At 39.2% G+C, this 20,170-nt stretch overlaps 1 protein-coding gene across 1 annotated transcript; it reads left to right on the top strand.

The window, feature by feature from the left end:
* Positions 1-18,179: 18,179 nt before the first annotated feature.
* LOC110298709 (olfactory receptor 5P70) lies at positions 18,180-19,172 on the top strand. The gene has a single exon (XM_021168111.1). The coding sequence runs from the start codon at positions 18,180-18,182 to the stop codon at positions 19,170-19,172; it is 993 nt and encodes a 330-aa protein (XP_021023770.1).
* Positions 19,173-20,170: the final 998 nt, after the last annotated feature.

The following is a 20,170-nucleotide window of genomic DNA, read 5'->3' as shown; positions in this document are numbered from 1 at the left end:
AGCAAAAACTATTCTCAACAATAAAAGAACCTCTGGTGGAATCACCTGACCTCAAGCTGTACTACAGAGCAAATGTGATAAAAACTGCATGGTACTGGTACAGTGACAGACAGGTAGATCAATGGAATAGAACTGAAGACCCAGAAATGAACCCACACATCTATGGTCACTTGATCTTTGAAAAGGGAACTAAAACCATCCAGTGGGGAAAAGACAGCATTTTCAACAAATGGTGCTGGCTCAACTGGCAGTTAGCATGCAGAAGAATGTGAATTGATCCATTCTTATCTCCTTGTACTAAGCTGAAGTCTAAGTGGATCAAGGAACTTCACATAAAAACAGACACACGAGGGAAGCAGAAACCGGCCTGAGTAGGGCCACAGGCCTCATCCGGCCGGATCAGCGCCGGGGTAGCGGGGGCGCAGGGTTGCCTGACACCCGCCAGCTACCCACGACCCCCGCCGCAGGATTTTGGGACTGCTGGGGAGTGGAACACAGCTTCTGCTCCAGTCCAATCACGCGGGACCTGAGACTGCTCTGGTTGGGGAGAGAGAAATCCGGCCTACATAGGGCCACAACCCTCTTCCGGTCAGAAAAGCACCGGGGCAGCTCGGGCGCAGGGTCGGCTGACACTCGCCAGCTACCCACAACACCCGCCACAGGATCTTAAGACTTCTGGTGAGTGGAGCACAGCTTCTGCTCCAATCCAAGTGCTCGGGACCTGAGACTGCATTAGTTAGGGAAGCAGAAACCGGCCTGAGTAGGGCCACAGGCCTCATCCGGCCGGATCAGCGCCGGGGTAGCGGGAGCGCAGGGTTGCTTGACACCCGCCAGCTACCCACGACCCCCGCCGCAGGATTTTGGGACTGCTGGTGGGTGGAACACAGCTTCTGCTCCAGTCCAATCACGCGGGACCTGAGACTGCTCTGGTTGGGGAGAGAGAAATCCGGCCTACATAGGGCCACAACCCTCTTCCGGTCAGAAAAGCACCGGGGCAGCTGGGGCGCAGGGTCGACTGACACTCACCAGCTACCCACAACACCCGCCACAGGATCTTAAGACTTCTGGTGAGTGGAGCACAGCTTCTGCTCCAATCCAATTGCGCGGGACCTGAGACTGCATTAGTTAGGGAAGCAGAAACCGGCCTGAGTAGGGCCACAGGCCTCATCCGGCCGGATCAGCGTCGGGGTAGCGGGAGAGCAGGGTTGCCTGACACCCGCCAGCTACCCACGACCCCCGCCGCAGGATTTTGGGACTGCTGGTGAGTGGAACACAGCTTCTGCTCCAATCTTTAAACAGTGACAACGATAACAACTAACCCCAGAGATTACCAGATGGCGAAAGGTAAACGTAATAATCTTACTAACAGAAACCACGACCACTCACCATCATCAGAACCCAGCACCCCCACTTAGCCCAATCCAGGGCACCCCAACACACCGGAAAAGCTAGACACGGATTTAAAAGCATATCTCCTGATGATGATAGAGGACTTCAAGAAGGACTTTAATAACACACTTAAAGAAATGCAGGAGAACACTGCTAAACAGGCAGAAGACAATAAAGAGGAAGCACAAAAATCCCTTAAAGAATTGCAGGAGAACACAGCTAAAGAGTTACAAATCCTTAAAGAAAAACAGGATAACATAATCAAACAGGTAGAAGTCCTTACTGAAAAACAGGAAAACACATCCAAACAGATGATGGAAATGAACAAAACCATACTAGACCTAAAAAGGGAAGTAGACACAATAAAGAAAACCCAAAATGAGGCAACGCTGGAGATAGAAACCCTAGGAAAGAAATCTGGAACCATAGATACCAGCATCAGCAACAGAATACAAGAGATGGAAGAGAGAATCTCAGGTGCAGAAGATTCCATAGAGAACATCGGCACAACAATCAAGGAAAATGTAAAATGCAAGAAGATCCTAACTCAAAACATCCAAGAAATACAGGACGCAATGAGACGACCAAACCTACGGATAATAGGAGTGGATGAGAATGAAGATTTTCAACTCAAAGGACTAGCAAACATCTTCAACAAAATTATAGAAGAAAACTTCCCAAATCTAAAGAAAGAGATGCCCATGAACATACAAGAAGCCTACAGAACTCCAAATAGACTGGACCAGAAAAGAAATACCTCCCGACACATTATAATCAGAACAACAAATGCTCTAAATAAAGATAGAATACTAAAAGCAGTAAGAGAAAAAGGCCAAGTAACATATAAAGGCAAGCCTATCAGAATTACACCAGATTTTTCACCAGAGACTATGAAAGCCAGAAGATCCTGGACGGATGTTATACAGACACTAAAAGAACACAAATTCCAGCCCAGGCTACTATACCCAGCCAAACTCTCAATTAACATAGATGGAGAAACCAAAGTATTCCACGACAAAACCAAATTCACACATTATCTCTCCACGAATCCAGCCCTTCAAAGGATAATAACAGAAAAAAACCAATACAAGGACAGGAACCACGCCCTAGAAACAACAAGAAGGTAATCCCTCAACAAACCTAAAAGAAGACAGCCACAAGAACAAAATGCCAACTTTAACAACAATAATAACAGGAAACAACAATTACTTTTCCTTAATATCTCTTAATATCAATGGACTCAACTCCCCGATAAAAAGACATAGACTAACAAACTGGCTACACAAACAAGACCCAACATTTTGCTGCTTACAGGAAACTCATCTCAGAGAAAAGGATAGACACTACCTCAGAATGAAAGGCTGGAAAACAATTTTCCAAGCAAATGGCATGAAGAAACAAGCGGGAGTAGCCATTCTAATATCTGATAAGATTGACTTCCAACCCAAAGTCATTAAAAAAGACAAGGAGGGACACTTCATACTCATCAAAGGTAAAATCCTCCAAGAGGAACTATCAATCCTGAATATCTATGCTCCAAATACAAAGGCAGCCACATTCATTAAAGAAACTTTAGTAAATCTCAAAGCACACATTGCACCTCATACAATAATAGTGGGAGACTTCAACACACCACTTTCACCAATGGAGAGATCATGGAAACAGAAACTAAACAGGGACACAGTGAAACTAACAGAAATTATGAATCAAATGGATCTGGCAGATATCTACAGAACATTCTATCCTAAAACAAAAGGATATACCTTCTTCTCAGCACCTCATGGTACCTTCTCCAAAATTGACCACATAATTGGTCACAAAGCAGGCCTCAACAGATACAAAAATATTGAAATTGTCCCATGCATCCTATCAGATCACCATGGACTAAGGCTGATCTTCAATAACAAAATAAATAATAGAAAGCCAACCTTCACGTGGAAACTGAACAACACTCTTCTCAATGATACCTTGGTCAAGGAAAGAATAAAGAAAGAAATTAAGGACTTTTTAGAGTTCAATGAAAATGAAGCCACAACATACCCAAACTTATGGGACGCAATGAAAGCATTTCTAAGAGGAAAACTCATAGCTCTGAGTGCCTCCAAAAGGAAACTAGAGAGAGCACACATTAGCAGCTTGACAACACACCTAAAAGCACTAGAACAAAAGGAAGCAAATTCACCCAAGAGGAGTAGACGGCAGGAAATAATCAAACTCAGGGGTGAAATCAACCAAGTGGAAACAAGAAAAACTATTCAAAGAATCAACCAATCAAGGAGCTGGTTCTTTGAGAAAATCAACAAGATAGATAAACCCTTAGCCAGACTCACTAGAGGGCACAGGGAAAGCATCCTAATTAACAAAATCAGAAATGAAAAAGGAGACATAACAACAGATCCTGAAGACATCCAAAACACCATCAGATCCTTCTACCAAAGGCTATACTCAACAAAACTGGAGAACCTGGATGAAATGGAGAAGTTCCTAGACAGATACCAGGTACCAAAGTTGAATCAAGATCAGGTTAATGATCTAAACAGCCCTATATCCCCTAAAGAAATAGAAGCAGTCATTAATAGTCTCCCAACTAAAAAAAGCCCAGGACCAGATGGGTTTAGTGCAGAGTTCTATCAGACCTTCAAAGAAGATCTAATCCCAGTTCTTCACAAACTATTCCACAAAATAGAAACAGAAGGTACTCTACCCAACTCATTCTATGAAGCCACAATTACTCTGATACCTAAACCACAAAAAGACCCAACAAAGATAGAAAACTTCAGACCAATATCCCTTATGAATATTGATGCAAAAATCCTCAATAAAGTTCTTGCTAACCGAATCCAAGAACACATCAAAACAATCATCCATCCTGACCAAGTAGGTTTCATCCCAGGGATGCAGGGATGGTTCAATATACGGAAATCCATCAACGTAATCCAGTATATAAACAAACTCAAAGACAAAAACCACATGGTCATCTCGTTAGATGCGGAAAAAGCATTTGACAAGATCCAACACCCATTCATGATAAAAGTCTTGGAAAGATCAGGAATTCAAGGCCCATACCTAAACATGATAAAAGCAATCTACAGCAAACCAGTAGCCAACATCAAAGTAAATGGTGAGAAGCTTGAAGCAATCCCTCTAAAATCAGGGACTAGACAAGGCTGTCCACTTTCTCCATACCTATTCAACATTGTACTTGAAGTCCTAGCCAGAGCAATTCGACAACAAAAGGAGATCAAAGGGATACAAATTGGAAAAGATGAAGTCAAAATATCACTCTTTGCAGATGATATGATAGTATATATAAGTGACCCTAAAAATTCCACCAGAGAACTCCTAAGCCTGATAAACAGCTTCGGTGAAGTAGCTGGATATAAAATTAACTCAAACAAATCAATGGCCTTTCTCTACACAAAGAATAAACAGGCTGAGAAAGAAATTAGGGAAACAACACCCTTCTCAATAGTCACAAATAATATAAAATATCTTGGCGTGACTCTAACTAAGGAAGTGAAAGATCTGTATAATAAAAACTTCAAGTCTCTGATGAAAGAAATTCTAGAAGATCTCAGAAGATGGAAAGATCTCCCATGCTCATGGATTGGCAGGATCAACATTGTAAAAATGGCTATCTTTCCAAAAGTAATCTACAGATTCAATGCAATCCCCATCAAAATTCCAAATCAATTCTTCAACGAATTAGAAAGTGCAATCTGCAAATTCATCTGGAATAACAAAAAACCTAGGATAGCAAAAACTCTTCTCAAGGATAAAAGAACCTCTGGTGGAATCACCATGCCGGACCTAAAGCTCTACTACAGAGCAATTGTGATAAAAACCGCATGGTACTGGTATAGTGACAGACAAATAGACCAATGGAATAGAATTGAAGACCCAGAAATGAACCCACACACCTACGGTCACTTGATCTTCGACAAGGGAGCTAAAAACATCCAGTGGAAGAAAGACAGCATTTTCAACAAATGGTGCTGGCACAACTGGTTGTTAACATGTAGAAGAATGCGAATCGATCCATTCCTATCTCCTTGTACTAAGGTCAAGTCTAAGTGGATCAAGGAACTTCACATAAAACCAGAGACACTGAAACTTATAGAGGAGAAAGTGGGGAAAAGCCTTGAAGATATGGGCACAGGGGAAAAATTCCTGAATAGAACAGTAATGGCTTGTGCTGTAAGATCGAGAATTGACAAGTGGGACCTCATGAAACTACAAAGCTTCTGCAAGGCTAAAGACACCATCAATAAGACAAAAAAACCACCAACAGATTGGGAAAGGATCTTCACCTATCCTAAATCAGATAAGGGACTAATATCCAATATATATAAAGAACTCAAGAAGGTGGACTCCAGAAAGTCAAATAACCCCATTAAAAAATGGGGCTCAGAACTGAACAAAGAATTCTCACCTGAGGAATACCGAATGGCAGAGAAACACCTGAAAATATGTTCAACATCCTTAATCATCAGGGAAATGCAAATCAAAACAACCCTGAGATTCCACCTCACACCAGTCAGAATGGCTAAGATCAAAAATTCAGGTGACAGCAGATGCTGGCGAGGATGTGGAGAAAGAGGAACACTCCTCCATTGTTGGTGGGATTGCAAGCTTGTACAACCACTCTGGAAATCAGTCTGGCGGTTCCTCAGAAAATTGGACATAGTACTACCGGAGGATCCAGCAATACCTCTCCTGGGCATATATCCAGAAGATGTCCCAACCGGTAAAAAGGACACATGCTCCACTATGTTCATAGCAGCCCTATTTATAATAGCCAGAAGCTGGAAAGAACCCAGATGTCCCTCAACAGAGGAATGGATACAGAAATTATGGTACACTTACACAATGGAGTACTACTCAGCTATTAAAAAGAATGAATTTATGAAATTCCTAGCCAAATGGATGGACCTGGAGGGCATCATCTTGAGTGAAGTAACACAATCACAAAAGAACTCACACAATATGTATTCACTGATAAGTGGATATTAGCCCAAAAGTTAGGATACCCAATATATAAGATACAATTTGATAAACGCATGAAACTCAAGAAGAATGAAGACCAAAGTGTGGACACTGTGCCCCTTCTTAGAATTGGGAACAAAACACCCATGGAAGGAGTTACAGAGACAAAGTTTGGAGCTGTGATGAAAGGATGGACCATCTAGAGACTGCCGTATCCAGGGATCCATCCCATAATCAGCTTCTAAACGCTGACACCATTGCATACACTAGCAAGATTTTGCTGAAAGGACCCAAAGATAGCTGTCTCTTGTGAGACTATGCATGGGCTTAGCAAACTCAGGAGTGGATGCTCACAGTCAGCTATTGGATGTATCACAGGGCTCCCAATGGAGAAGCTAGAGAAAGTACCCAAGGAGCTAAAGGGATCTGTTCATCATGGAACAACATGATGAACTAACCAGTACCCCGGAGCTCTTGTCTCTAGCTGCATATGTATCGAAAGATGGCCTAGTCAGCCATCACTGGAAAGAGAGGCCCATTGGACTTGCAAACTTTATATGCCCCAATATAGGGGAATGCCAGGGCCAAAAGAATGGGAATGGGTGGGTAATGAAGTGGGGGGCGGTATGGGGGACTTTTGGGATAGCATTGGAAATGTAATTGAGGAAAATATGTAATAAAAATATTAAAAATCAAAAAAAAAAACCAGACACACTGAAACTTATAGAGGAGAAAGTGGTGGGACCTCATAAAATTGCAAAGCTTCTGTAAGACAAAGACACTGTCAATAGAACAAAAAGGCCACCAACAGATTGGAAAAAAATCTTTACCAAGTCTAAATCTGATAGAGAGCTAATATCCAATATATACAAAGAACTCAAGAAGTTAAACTCCAGAAAACCAAATAACCCTATTACAAAATGAGGTACAGAGCTAAACAAAAAATTCTCAACTGAGAAACATGTAGTGGCTGAGAAACACCTAAAATACTGTTCAACATCCTTAATGATCAGGGAAATGCAAATCAAAACACCCTTAAGATTGTACCTCACACCAGTCAGAATGGCTAAGATCAAATACTCAGGTGACAGCAAATGGTGGTGTGGATGTGGAAGAAGAGGAACACTCCTTCTTTAATCTTTTAAATAGTCAAGTTTTTATACCCTCCCAGTTTGCCCTCTGACTTCTCCACATCCCATACCTCCTCCTCCCAACATGTCTCCAAGAGGATGTTCCCACCCCCTACCCTTATCCCACCAGACCTCCTCATTTCCTGGGTCTTCAAGTCTCTTGAGGGTTAGGTGCATCTTCTTTCACTGAGTCAAGACCACACAGTTCTCTTTTGTATATGTGTTGGGGGCCTCATATCAGCTGGTATACTCTGTCTGGTTGGTGACTTAGAATATGAGAAATCTCAGGTGTCTAGGTGAATTAAGACTGCTGGTCCTCCCATAGGGTTGCCCTCCTCTTCAGCTTCTTCCGACATTTTCCTAATTCAACTACCATGGTCACCAGCTTCTGTGCACTGGTTGGGTATAAATATCTGCATTTGACTCTTTCAGCTGCTTGTTGTGCCTTTATGAGGGCAGTCATGCTAGGCACACCATAGTAACAGTAACAGTGTCAGATCTTGGGCCTAAACTTTGAGCTGAATCCCAATTTTGACTAGTCACTGGACCTCCTTTCCCTCGGGCTCTTTTCCATTTTTGACCCAGCAGTTCTTTCAGACAATAACAATTCTGGGTCAGAGTTTTTGACTGTGGGATGGCAATCCCATCTCTCCAATTGAAGCCCTGTCTTTCTACTGGAAGTGGACACCACAAGTCTCCTCTTCCCACTGTAGGTCATTTCATTTAAAGTCCCTCCCTTTGAGTCCTGAGAGTGTCTTATCTCCCAGGTCTTTGGTACATTCTGGAGGATTCTCCTGCCTCTTACCTCCTGAGGTTGTTTGTTTCCATTCTTTATCCTGGCACCCAGTACCTGATCATGTTCCCTTCTTCCTCTCCCTGTCTTTTCCACCCAGGTCCTTCCCTCCCTCCCACTCTTGTGATTGCTTTATTCTCCCTCCCAAGTGAGATTGAGTAATCTTTACTTGGACCCTGTGACTTGTTAACCTTGTTGAGTTCTGTGGACGTTATCATGAGTACTCTGTACATTTTTTTTAGCTAATATTCACTTATTAGTGAGTAAATACAATGCATGTATTTTAAAGTCTGAGTTACGTCACTCAGCATGATATTTTCTAGTCTCACCCATTTGCCTGCAAAACTCAGGATATCTTAATAGCTGAATAGTATTCCATTAGGTAAATGAACCACATTTTCTGTTTCCATTCTCCTGTCGTGGGACATCTGGGTTGTTACCAGCTTCTGGCTATCACAAATAAGGCCGATATGGGATGGTGTGGCATCTTTGGGATTTATAATTTTGGTTTTGATTCTTGGATATTTTTTAAAGAGAGAAATAATGATCAAATGAAGGTGAATGAGTTTAGAGGTAGGAATGTTCTGGGATAAACCAGGAGAGCAGAAAATATTATTAACAAATATCATAATAATCTTTTAATAAAAAGAGGGCACAGTATAAGGAAGAATACGCTGTTTTTTTAATGACAAAGAGGAAAAGATTAAAAGCACCACAAAGGAAAAATAGGAAACCTAGAAACTAATGAGAAAAAAAAAAAAAACAAGTATGTGGAAAAGACAGTAGGAGGATTGTGAGAGCCAGAGGAATAGGGAGTCTGTTGTAAAACTGCCTGACAGTAACAAAAGAAGCAATACACATATGGTCTCACCAACACAATTGACCAAACTGAAAAAAGATAATAACAGGGAATTCACTAAAATGAGTAGAAAATATCACATGAGGTCTCAATCCTATATAAAGAAACATAGTCACCTAGAAGAAACTGAGAGTGGAAGAAATGGTCATACCAAGGGGAAAGTACAATTTTTAGTCTAAATTCAAATGTTCTGCCCTAGAACATGCATACAAGGAAAATTATATAGATTGAGCAGGTAGTTTTTAAAATTGAGCAAATAGAAAACATGATAGATGATAGATAGATAGATAGATAGATAGATAGATAGATAGATAGATAGATAGATAGATAGATAGATAGATATCAACAAGTAATGAAAATAAGGCAATTAATTGGAAATAGAGCAAGTATTGGTACAAGGGAAGAATTGCAAGAACAAAAGGGAATGAGAAATTACATAATTGCATTATAATATCAAAATAAAAGAAATGATTTTAAAAACACAGGTGACAGAGCTAAAACAAATGAGTCAATCAAAGCACAGTTTCAGCAGATGGATACCCACACTAAGACAGAGGTAGAAGGAATTTCTTTAACTGATAAGTCAGGCAGCCCTGGTGAAAAGAACAGATGGTTCCATAAGCAGGACAAGACCATGACCCTCACAAATCTCAAATCTTCTTGTTCATTTCCAAATACTGTTTTTTTTTTCTGACAAATGAATTGCCAGTAGAGATAGATCTCATCTGTCATTCTATATAGCTCAGAAAAACAGTGGTCAGGCATCATCTTGATATACAGGCCCTGAGAGGATGATACAACAGCAAGTAGGAGATTACTAAATTAATCTTCCATGGTTCCACAGTGATCAACAACCCTGGAAGGTAGCTGTATAAAAAGAAGGACAAAACACAAGATAAAAGTTAAGGTTGCAGAATTCTTAGGTCAGACAGCAAAGTGCACAACCACACTTGATGGTCTGAATCAAATCTGGTTATTTGAGCCTGAAGCCAGCAGGTAGAACAAACTCTGGAGTCATTTGTCTGCCAATAAATGGTGAAAATTCAAAGATCGCTGAAGTGTGTCCCTCTATGTAGTTGATTAATATTTCATCAATTGAGCCTGAAATCAGCAGGTAGATCAACCTCGGGAGCCAAGTTTCTTCCACTCACTGCTCTAAATCCTAAGGTCACATAAGTGTGTCCTATGAGGTTCATTAATACTTCGGAGATGTTCAAGTTAGATCTCAGTGGGGTTTGTTTTTTCTTCTCACAATTGAGAAGCATCCTCAAGGAAAAATGTTATGCAGCTGAGTGAGTAAAACCTGGAGACTTTCCAAAGGGTGAAACTACCTGTCCAGACAACACATTACAAAGTAAATTTGCCTAGAGGAAATCTGTTGTACACTCAGAAAAGAGGCTAATGTCATGAACACATCTATAGTAGACACAAAACAAAAGAATACACACACAAAATACGCATAAACCATGAAAAACAAGAAATCACAAATTCACATAAATCCTGTACCCACCAAATTGCAAAGAGAAGGAAAAAAATCTTTTTTTTTAACTCCATCTTATCTACTTTCATATCTTGATTTTGTTTATTATGTCATTCAACTCTTTGTGCATTCTGGGTCTTCATTAAGGCATTTATCTATATCACCTTTAAAGTCCTTAAAGGTATTCATAATTGCTGCTTTGAGGTCCTTGTGTTGTGTTTCAGCTAAAGTACTTTTCTCAACAACTATAAAAACAGAGTTACTGTTTATAGGAGTACACACATTGTTTTAGTTGCTAATATTTATGTCTCTGCTGGTATCTAGGTATCTAGCATTAGGACAATTGTGTTTCTGGGTGTAGCTATCTGCTCTGAACTTTGTTCAGAGGATCTGCCCTTCTTTGGTTGATGTTGCAACAATCTGGGTCCTAGTGTGTCAATCTGTGAGGATCCCTGGTAGATAGAAGTTCTTTTGGTTAGTGATGACTCTTCAAGAAACAGCCTTGATCTGAAGGAATGACTGACCCTGTCTAAGTGTGGTGGTTGTGTAGTCTCTAGTTAAGAACTGTTCTGTGGGTCACAGTGTAGTCACAAAGGAATGGGGGTGGGCTAGAAGGCATGCCATAAAGGGGTTTTCTAGAATAAATGAGAGAGCATGGATCTGCACCAAAAGAACAAATCCCAAAGAGATGAATGTGGTCTAGCAAGAGGGGCTCAGACAAAAACAGACATCATAAAATGAAGGTAGGAAGGAGGACACAGTTAGCTTACTTGGGACCCAGCTAACTGCAGTGGCTCTGAGATAAATATCTGTGCTGCCTTCCACAGATAGTCACAAAGAAATGGAGATGTGTTAGAAGGAATGGCCAGAAATTTTGGTGAGGAAGATATAAAGGAACCCTGGATCTTCACCATTTGGCTAATTCCCAAGATGGTGGAAATAAACAAGGAGGAAGACAAGAAGAATTATATTTCCAGGAATATTTATACTTTGAGTTATTTGCAAATAATGAAATTAGTGTAGTCATGTATGAAAACATCACAAATAAATTTAAAAATGTCTAAGGGTGGAAACTCCCTCAGAGTCATCCTACTTTGGCATGATATGTCTGTCTTGTCATTGTTCCAGTCTTACCTAGATAGTCATAGTTCTGAGTTAGTGTTATGGTTATAGATTCCCTATTGGTTCTAGAAGACATCTCAACTTAGTTATTAGTCCTCTTACTCTTTCCTTTTTTTTCTCTCCCCTTTCAGGATGTTTCCTGAGCCTTGGATGCAGGACTTATTTTATAAAGGTAACCATTGGGCTGGGCTTCTCATGATCATTTGATCTCTGTTTTAAATCCAGTTGTGATTTTCTGTAATAATCTCCATTTGCTGATGAGAAATTTCTTTGAGAACTTCACTTAACTGTTGGAATAAGAATATAAATTTAATTAGAATAAGAATGTAATTAGGAGCTGATCTAGTATACTGGCAGTAGTAGGTTTTCTTTAAAATATATAAAGTCACTAGCCCTGGATGCCTAGTTATGTTCCTAATACTAGGTATAATTCGCTTCCTGTTGATTAGGCTGCTCATGAGTAATAAGGGAGAATTAGTCTCTCCTGAAGATGAGTCCTCTAATTTGTTATTCAATACAAAGTGATCAGCATTGATATCATATACACAGATGCAACATTAAGAGATCTCAGCAGGTTATATTTATATATTTCTGCATTGGCTTCTTTAGTTTATGTTATCTCAAATTAAAGGAATTGTGATTAATGAGCATAAACATGCCTGACCTGGATTTCAATAAAATGATAGTACAGTCAGTCTTGGTGCTGGGATGGCACATTATCTGGGGCTCCTGATTAAGATGACAATATATATAATATGTTATCTTTTCTATGGTTTATCCAATGAACTCTGAATTTCTTAAAAGACCCACTTTCTTTTTTTTTTTAATTACATATTTTCCTCAATTACATTTCCAATGCTATCCCAAAAGTCCCCCATACCGCCCCCCACTTCCCTACCCTCCCATTCCCATTCTTTTGGCCCTGGCATTCCCCTATATTGGGGCATATAAAGTTTGCAAGTCCAATGGGCCTCTCTTTCCAGTGATGGCTGACTAGGCCATCTTTTGATACATATGCAGCTAGAGACAAGAGCTCCGGGGTACTGGTTAGTTCATCATGTTGTTCCATGATGAACAGATCCCTTTAGCTCCTTGGGTACTTTCTCTAGCTTCTCCATTGGGAGCCCTGTGATACATCCAATAGCTGACTGTGAGCATCCACTCCTGAGTTTGCTAAGCCCATGCATAGTCTCACAAGAGACAGCTATCTTTGGGTCCTTTCAGCAAAATCTTGCTAGTGTATGCAATGGTGTCAGCGTTTAGAAGCTGATTATGGGATGGATCCCTGGATACGGCAGTCTCTAGATGGTCCATCCTTTCATCACAGCTCCAAACTTTGTCTCTGTAACTCCTTCCATGGGTGTTTTGTTCCCAATTCTAAGAAGGGGCACAGTGTCCACATTTTGGTCTTCATTCTTCTTGAGTTTCATGTGTTTAACAAATTGTATCTTATATCTTGGTTATCCTAAGTTTTGGGCTAATATCCACTTATCAGTGAATACATATTGTGTGAGTTCCTTTGTGATTGTGTTACCTCACTCAAGATGATGCCCTCCAGGTCCATCCATTTGGCTAGGAATTTCATAAATTCATTCTTTTTAATAGCTGAGTAGTACTCCATTGTGTAAATGTACCATAATTTCTGTATCCATTCCTCTGTTGAGGGACATCTGGGTTCTTTCCAGCTTCTGGCTATTATAAATAGGGCTGCTATGAACATAGTGGAGCATGTGTCCTTCTTACCGGTTGGGACATCTTCTGGATATATGCCCAGAAGAGGTATTGCTGGATCCTCCGGTAATACTATGTCCAATTTTCTGAGGAACCGCCAGACTGATTTCCAGAGTGGTTGTACAAGCTTGCAATCCCACCAACAATGGAGGAGTGTTCCTCTTTCTCCACATCCTCGCCAGCATCTGCTGTCACCTGAATTTTTGATCTTAGCCATTCTGACTGGTGTGAGGTGGAATCTCAGGGTTGTTTTGATTTGCATTTCCCTGATGATTAAGGATGTTGAACATTTTTTCAGGTGCTTCTCTGCCATTTTGTATTCTTCAGGTGAGAATTCTTTGTTCAATTCTGAGCCCCATTTTTTAATGGGGTTATTTGACTTTCTGGAGTCCACCTTCTTGAGTTCCTTATATATATTGGATATTAGACCCTTATCTGATTTAGGATAGGTAAAGATCCTTTCCCAATCTGTTGGTGTTTTTTTTTTTTTTGTCTTATTGATGGTGTCTTTTGCCTTGCAGAAGCTTTGCAGTTTCATGAGGTCCCACTTGTCAATTCTCGATCTTACAGCACAAGCCATTGCTGTTCTATTCAAGAATTTTTCCCCTGTGCCCATATCTTCAAGGCTTTTCCCCACTTTCTCCTCTATAAGTTTCAGTGTCTCTGGTTTTATGTGAAGTTCCACTTTCTTTAGACTATGTAAAGTCCTCAACAGGTTTCTAGAATACAATAACTACTTAACATATATGTCTGAAAGGAGTGAATGAATGATATTCTCATATTTAGTTGTGTAGCCTCCTTGGTGACATTCATTCAAACAATTCATTCTGGCATCCAATGTGACTTAAGTAATAATCCTAGATTAATTTTGACCTGATCCATGAATACATTTAGAAAAGTAGTTTAAGTTCCTTCTCGGCCTACTGTCATCTATAAACCAGAAGGTTGTGTGTGTGTGTGTGTGTGTGTGTGTGTGTGTGTGTGTTTGCAAATCATTAAACTAAACTAAGATAATGGCCTATTAATATAGCCCATTTTGTAGAATCCTTGTCTGGCATTCATAAAGTATTATACTAGATCTCAAATACTATGAGTGTTGAGTACTTGCAAATTAAGTACTTGGGAGATGGAGACAGGAAGATCAGAAGTTCAAAGTCTTCCATAACTGTCTAGTAGGTTCAAATTTAGCCTGGATTACATGAGACTATCTTACAATTTACATCGAGGTAATATATATATATACATATACATATACATATACATATACATATACATATACATATACATATACATATACATATACATATACATATACATATACATATACATACATACATACATACATATATATATGTGTGTGTGTGTGTGTGTGTGTGTGTGTGTGTGTGTGATGTATGCCTGCAAGAAGCATGCATGTGTTTATGTGAGTGCAGGTGCGTGCATAAGAAGGTCAGAAGGCAATGTTGCTGTCAATATGGACATGTCTTTTTTTTTTTTTTTAAGATACAGTGTTTTTTCTGCCATTCAATGATCCATACTCCCTGCTAGTGTACCAGGGAGTTATCAGTGCTGATATCTCTGCCTCTCCTCTGCTCTCCTCTGCCAGCAGCAATGGGACTTTGGTTTTTGGGTTTTGGTTTATTTCTTGATTTTTTTCCAAAGCTCCTCCCCGCTCCTGGTCCTTCCCTCACAGAAACCCTACTCTCCCTTTTCCCTTCTTCTTTAAGAGGGTAAGATCCTTTTTGTATTTCCCTACGCTGGTAGAGCAAATCTCTGCCAGATTAGGCATATCCACTCCCTCTGAGTTCGAACAGGACAACCATGAAGATTGAGCTGCCTATCTGCTACATATTTGCCATGGACCTCATTCCAGCTCCTGTATGCTCTTTGATTGGTGGCTCAGTCTCTCAGAGATCCTGGGGTTCAGGCTTGTCGACCGGTTGATCTTTCTTTGGAGTTCCCATCTCCTTCTGGGCCCTCTATCCTTTCCCCAAGTCCCCCTAGTTGTCCTCACATACTCTTTGATGTTTGGGTGTGGGTATGTGCTTTTGTTTTGGACCACTGTTGGATATAGCCACTCAGAGGATAGTTACGCTAAGCTGGACAGGAGACACTTTGATTGAGAACTGACTGATGCTCAGGGTCAACTAGTTTTATTAGAGTTCTATCAAGAGTTCACTGTAGAAGTTAATGAAAGCAATATTTAGGAGAATGTTGAGTTGAGTCTTCAAGGGGAGAATTACTGTGCCTTCCATTCTCCAAGATAGCATATAAAGTAAGACCACATGTCACAGATTTGAGGTATAAATAATGGAATGTTAATTATTACTGGAAATCATGCATATCTATTTCTATGCACTATTTTCTAGGTAATGATGACATTTTATATTCTCCTTGTGTGTGCCTCAAACAATCACTCAATTTTGAATCTCATCCCTCCCTATATTCACCTAAGTACCGAATAGAGTATATTACATCAACCACTAAAATACTAAAAGAAACAAAATGATTCATTTTAATGAGTAGTTTATATCCTTGAAAGTAAACTAACCTGAAACAAATATCAACTTGAAGGAACATTTACCTAAGATAATTGTTATCATGTAAATTCCATAATCACCAAGTGAGAGTGCACCAATACTCACATAAAGAGGAAAACAAGAGATTGCTTGAGACTAACAGAAGCCTTGAAAATTAATTGTGCTTTTAGGAAATGAACTGCTCAGTATTCACCAGAGCAAAGGTAATGATCACTGATGATTTGAATTCACACTGGAATCCAGAGCCTCTACAGGGACTTATCCTCCAAGATAAACAATGACATTAGGAAAGAGATCTATTTCTATAAAAACATAATAACTGTGAACTTCCTACTTTAAAATTAATTCATATTTCAACAGGTAAGAGTTGGACTTTGTTGGTAAATGGAGATACTTTTCCTTGAAATGTACTGTATTTCAAACCATATGGGAGAAATATGTCAGATGGAATTATGAAGTTATGTAACAGAAGAGGGGGTGAAAATTTGGTAATATGTCCTTGTATTTCATTAATAATTCTTTCAGAATAATCAGACATAAAAATGAGTTTTCATAGATTCCTTATTTATCCATCTGTTGGCAAGACCAGAAACCAACATGACCTTCCAAGCTGTATGCATGTAGCATCTTCAACAGGCTACAAGCTCACTAGTTTTGAAATAATTTGGTGGCTTACTGTTAGGCGATATCCTGTGCAAGGGTCTGGTTGGTTTTGCAGTGAATGTGCCAGCCTCACAGGCATCATTAAGACAAATGAGAATGTAAATATAGAATGTGAAATATTACATTCAATCTAAGCCTTGCTAGGTAAACCTTGATAAAACTTTTAACATCTGAGATTGAATACTGGTCAGTGTCCATTGTTGAAAATAATGTGAATTTATTTGAATATATTTCAGTTAGAAAACACATGACACTGGAAAAGCTATGGCTTTGTCTAAAGAATTACTAATAACATGCTATATATTCATAAAACATGATGATAGATTGATATTTCAAATTACTTTAAAGAACAATGACCTATTTAGAAAAATTTAAAATACTTAATGAAATTCCACTCTGATATTGGTCCTAATTTATATAACTCTCAATTTTATAACCTGTTTACTAAAAGGAATTCTATGGGTTCAACCTACCTGGTATTTGTATCTACTTCTCTTTTTAAAGATTTGTTATTTTTATTTTGTTTGTGAAAGTTGCCAGCATGATTGCTTTGTAGCACATGAATGTCTGGTCAGTGTGAAGACCATAAGAAAGTGCCTGGTCCTTTGAGTTAGAACAACAGACTTCTGCTAGAAAACACAATGACCTGAGTAGAGATTTAACCCTTTTTTGCCAGTTCACCAAGTACTCTTAATAACTGAGCCAACTGTGACGCTTCATAAATTGATTACTTTCTCTCTGTGTGTGTGTGTGTGTGTGTGTGTGTGTGTGTGTGTGTGTGTGTGTGTGTGTTGTTACTTAAAATATTTTTCTGCTAGGAATAAAAATAGGAAAACATAAAAAGTTTTTTTTTCTAAATCCTGTGCTGGTAATGTAGAAAAAATTTAACAATAGCAATACCTTAAGACATCTATGATTTATATTTTATTCTTTTGTTAAGCTTGTAATAAATCCATTGTTATTTTCTTAAGATAAACATTATTTATATTTATCTATCTATTTCCTTGTGTATTCATACATTTATTTTTTTGTGTGTAAGTGGGTACTGGTAACATGACATATGTGTGGGTGACAAAGAACAACTTTTAGGAGTTGATTCTTCCTTCCCATCTTGTGGGTTCCAGGTATCAAACTCTATCTGTAACATGTCAGTCTTGGTGGCAAGAATCTTTACCTACGAAGCTATCTTACTGAGCCAAGTCTCATAATTTTAAATTTTAGTCTTAGTTTCAATCTTGTATATTTTATTTTGAGTAAATACAAATAATTTTTTTTATTTTTTATTTCACATTCCTAGCATTTGTGCTTGAAAAATTTTGAAATAATTATTGCTGGAAAAACATCAATAATTGGCTCAATATTTTGAATAATATATTAGTTTGTAATGCTCTCCAAGCCCCAATTAAATGAAATGAAGTGACTTCTTTATAAATCCCATTTGTAATATCTTCATCACAGCCTTAATCTAGCAGCAACTACGTGTCTCATGGCTTTCCCAGAGGATGGGAACCATACTATAGTGACAGAGTTTATTTTATTGGGATTAACTGATGACCCAGTTCTGAGAGACATCCTCTTCTTCATCATCTTGTGCATCTACCTGGTGACCGTGTCCGGGAACCTCAGCACCATCCTTCTCATCAGAGTCTCTTCCCAGCTCCATCACCCCATGTACTTTTTTCTCAGCCACTTGGCTTCTGTTGACATAGGCATTTCATCTTCTGTCACACCCAATATGCTTGTTAACTTCCTAGTGAAACCAAATACCATTTCCTACATTGGATGTTCTATACAGTTTACCTCAGCTGTTTTCCTTGCGACAGTTGAATGCTTCCTTCTGGCTGCCATGGCTTATGATCGCTTTGTAGCAATCTGCAACCCACTGCTTTATTCCACCAAAATGTCCAGAGAAGCCTGTATCCAATTGGTTATAGGATCCTATATACAAGGTTTTCTTAATGCTTCCTTTTTCACTCTTTCCTTCTTTTCCTTGTTCTTCTGTGGACCAAATAGAATCAATCACTTTTACTGTGATTTGGCTCCTTTGGTGGAACTCTCCTGTTCTGATGTCACTGTTGCTGTTGTTATTACCTCAATTTCTGCTGGCTTTATCACATTGACAACAGTGTTTGTTATAGCCATCTCCTATTCCTGTATTTTCATCACTATAATGAAGATGCACTCCACCGAAAGTCGATACAAGGCCTTCTCCACCTGTACCTCCCACCTCACTGCAGTTACTCTGTTCTATGGAACTACTATGTTCATTTATGTGATGCCAAAGTCCAGCTACTCCACTGACCAGAACAAGGTGTTGTCTGTATTTTACATGGTTGTAATCCCCATGTTGAACCCCCTCATCTACAGCCTCAGGAATAATGAGATTAAGGGGGCTCTGAAGAGATATCTTGGTAAAAAAATATTTTTTTATGGTAACCTGTTTTGTAAAACTCACTATAATGACAATCACCCAGTATGACTATCATCTGAGGTTTAGTTATTCACCTTCTTGATATTCCTTTTGCCCTAATCTCTGTTGTCCCAGTACACATAGATATTATATTTTATTACATTTCCTCTTTTGTAATTTTAATGTCTTTGAAAACATTATACAATGTATTTTGATCATGTTCAGGCCCCCTTGAACTCTTCTCAGTGTAGCTTTTTCCTCTACACATTCAATTATTTTTTTTAATCAAATTTATCTTATGGTACCTGTACATATTTAGGTATTTAACCTTTACTGAAGCACAGTTAGCCTACCAGTGCCATGTGCAAATAGATAATTTACTTTTCTTCTGGAAGATATAAGTTTCCAATAACTCCTCATCTACCTCTAGATTCATGCCCATGTCCCCACTTTGTGCTATGATGTTTGTCTAGTATGAGCATGTGGATGCCAAAAGAGCTAACATGAGGTCATATTTGCAACCATTCTGTTGTGCCCTGAAAATATGGTTTATTTGTATTCATCTACCAGCTCTAGCTCTTACACCTTTTCATCCATTCTCACAATGATTCCTGAGCTTGGAGAAAAGGAGGCATGGTATAGAAGTTCCACATATTGTAGAGCCTTCCATGGTGTGCAATTGTCTGCATATTGGCAAGTGTTTGTTTATTTGTTTGCTTTGCTTTTTTTAAATCACTACTTACTACAAAAAGAAATCATTATGACAAGGGTTGGGAAAGTACAAATCTATATATCCAATGATAAGTCGTTGAGAATTGGTTTAATACTGTATCCATTGAGGGGGATAATGATGGTGGGTTCTCCCCTAGGGCCTATGACCTGTCTAGCACAGGTTTTGGCCTTCATAGACATGTTAGGTGTGATTTTTCATCTTGTGTAGTTAGACTTAGGTCAAATAAAAAAGTTCCTGTTTATTCTCATGATATTTGGGAATAATCTATACTATATCTAAACTACACTATAGCACCAGTAATTATGAGTTTCCATTCTGGTGTTTATTGAACATG

Source organism: Mus caroli, unplaced genomic scaffold (genome assembly GCF_978045245.1).
Source record: "Mus caroli unplaced genomic scaffold, Mus_caroli_1 scaffold_8, whole genome shotgun sequence".
Classification (NCBI taxonomy): Eukaryota; Metazoa; Chordata; class Mammalia; order Rodentia; family Muridae; genus Mus; species Mus caroli.
Note: the sequence above shows the minus strand (reverse complement) of the source record. Positions and strands in the feature narration are given on the sequence as shown.

Excerpts from the sequence above, each read along its gene's own strand:
- LOC110298709 (XM_021168111.1), top strand. The coding sequence starts at position 18,180 with ATGGCTTTCCCAGAGGATGGGAACCATACTATAGTGACAGAGTTTATT.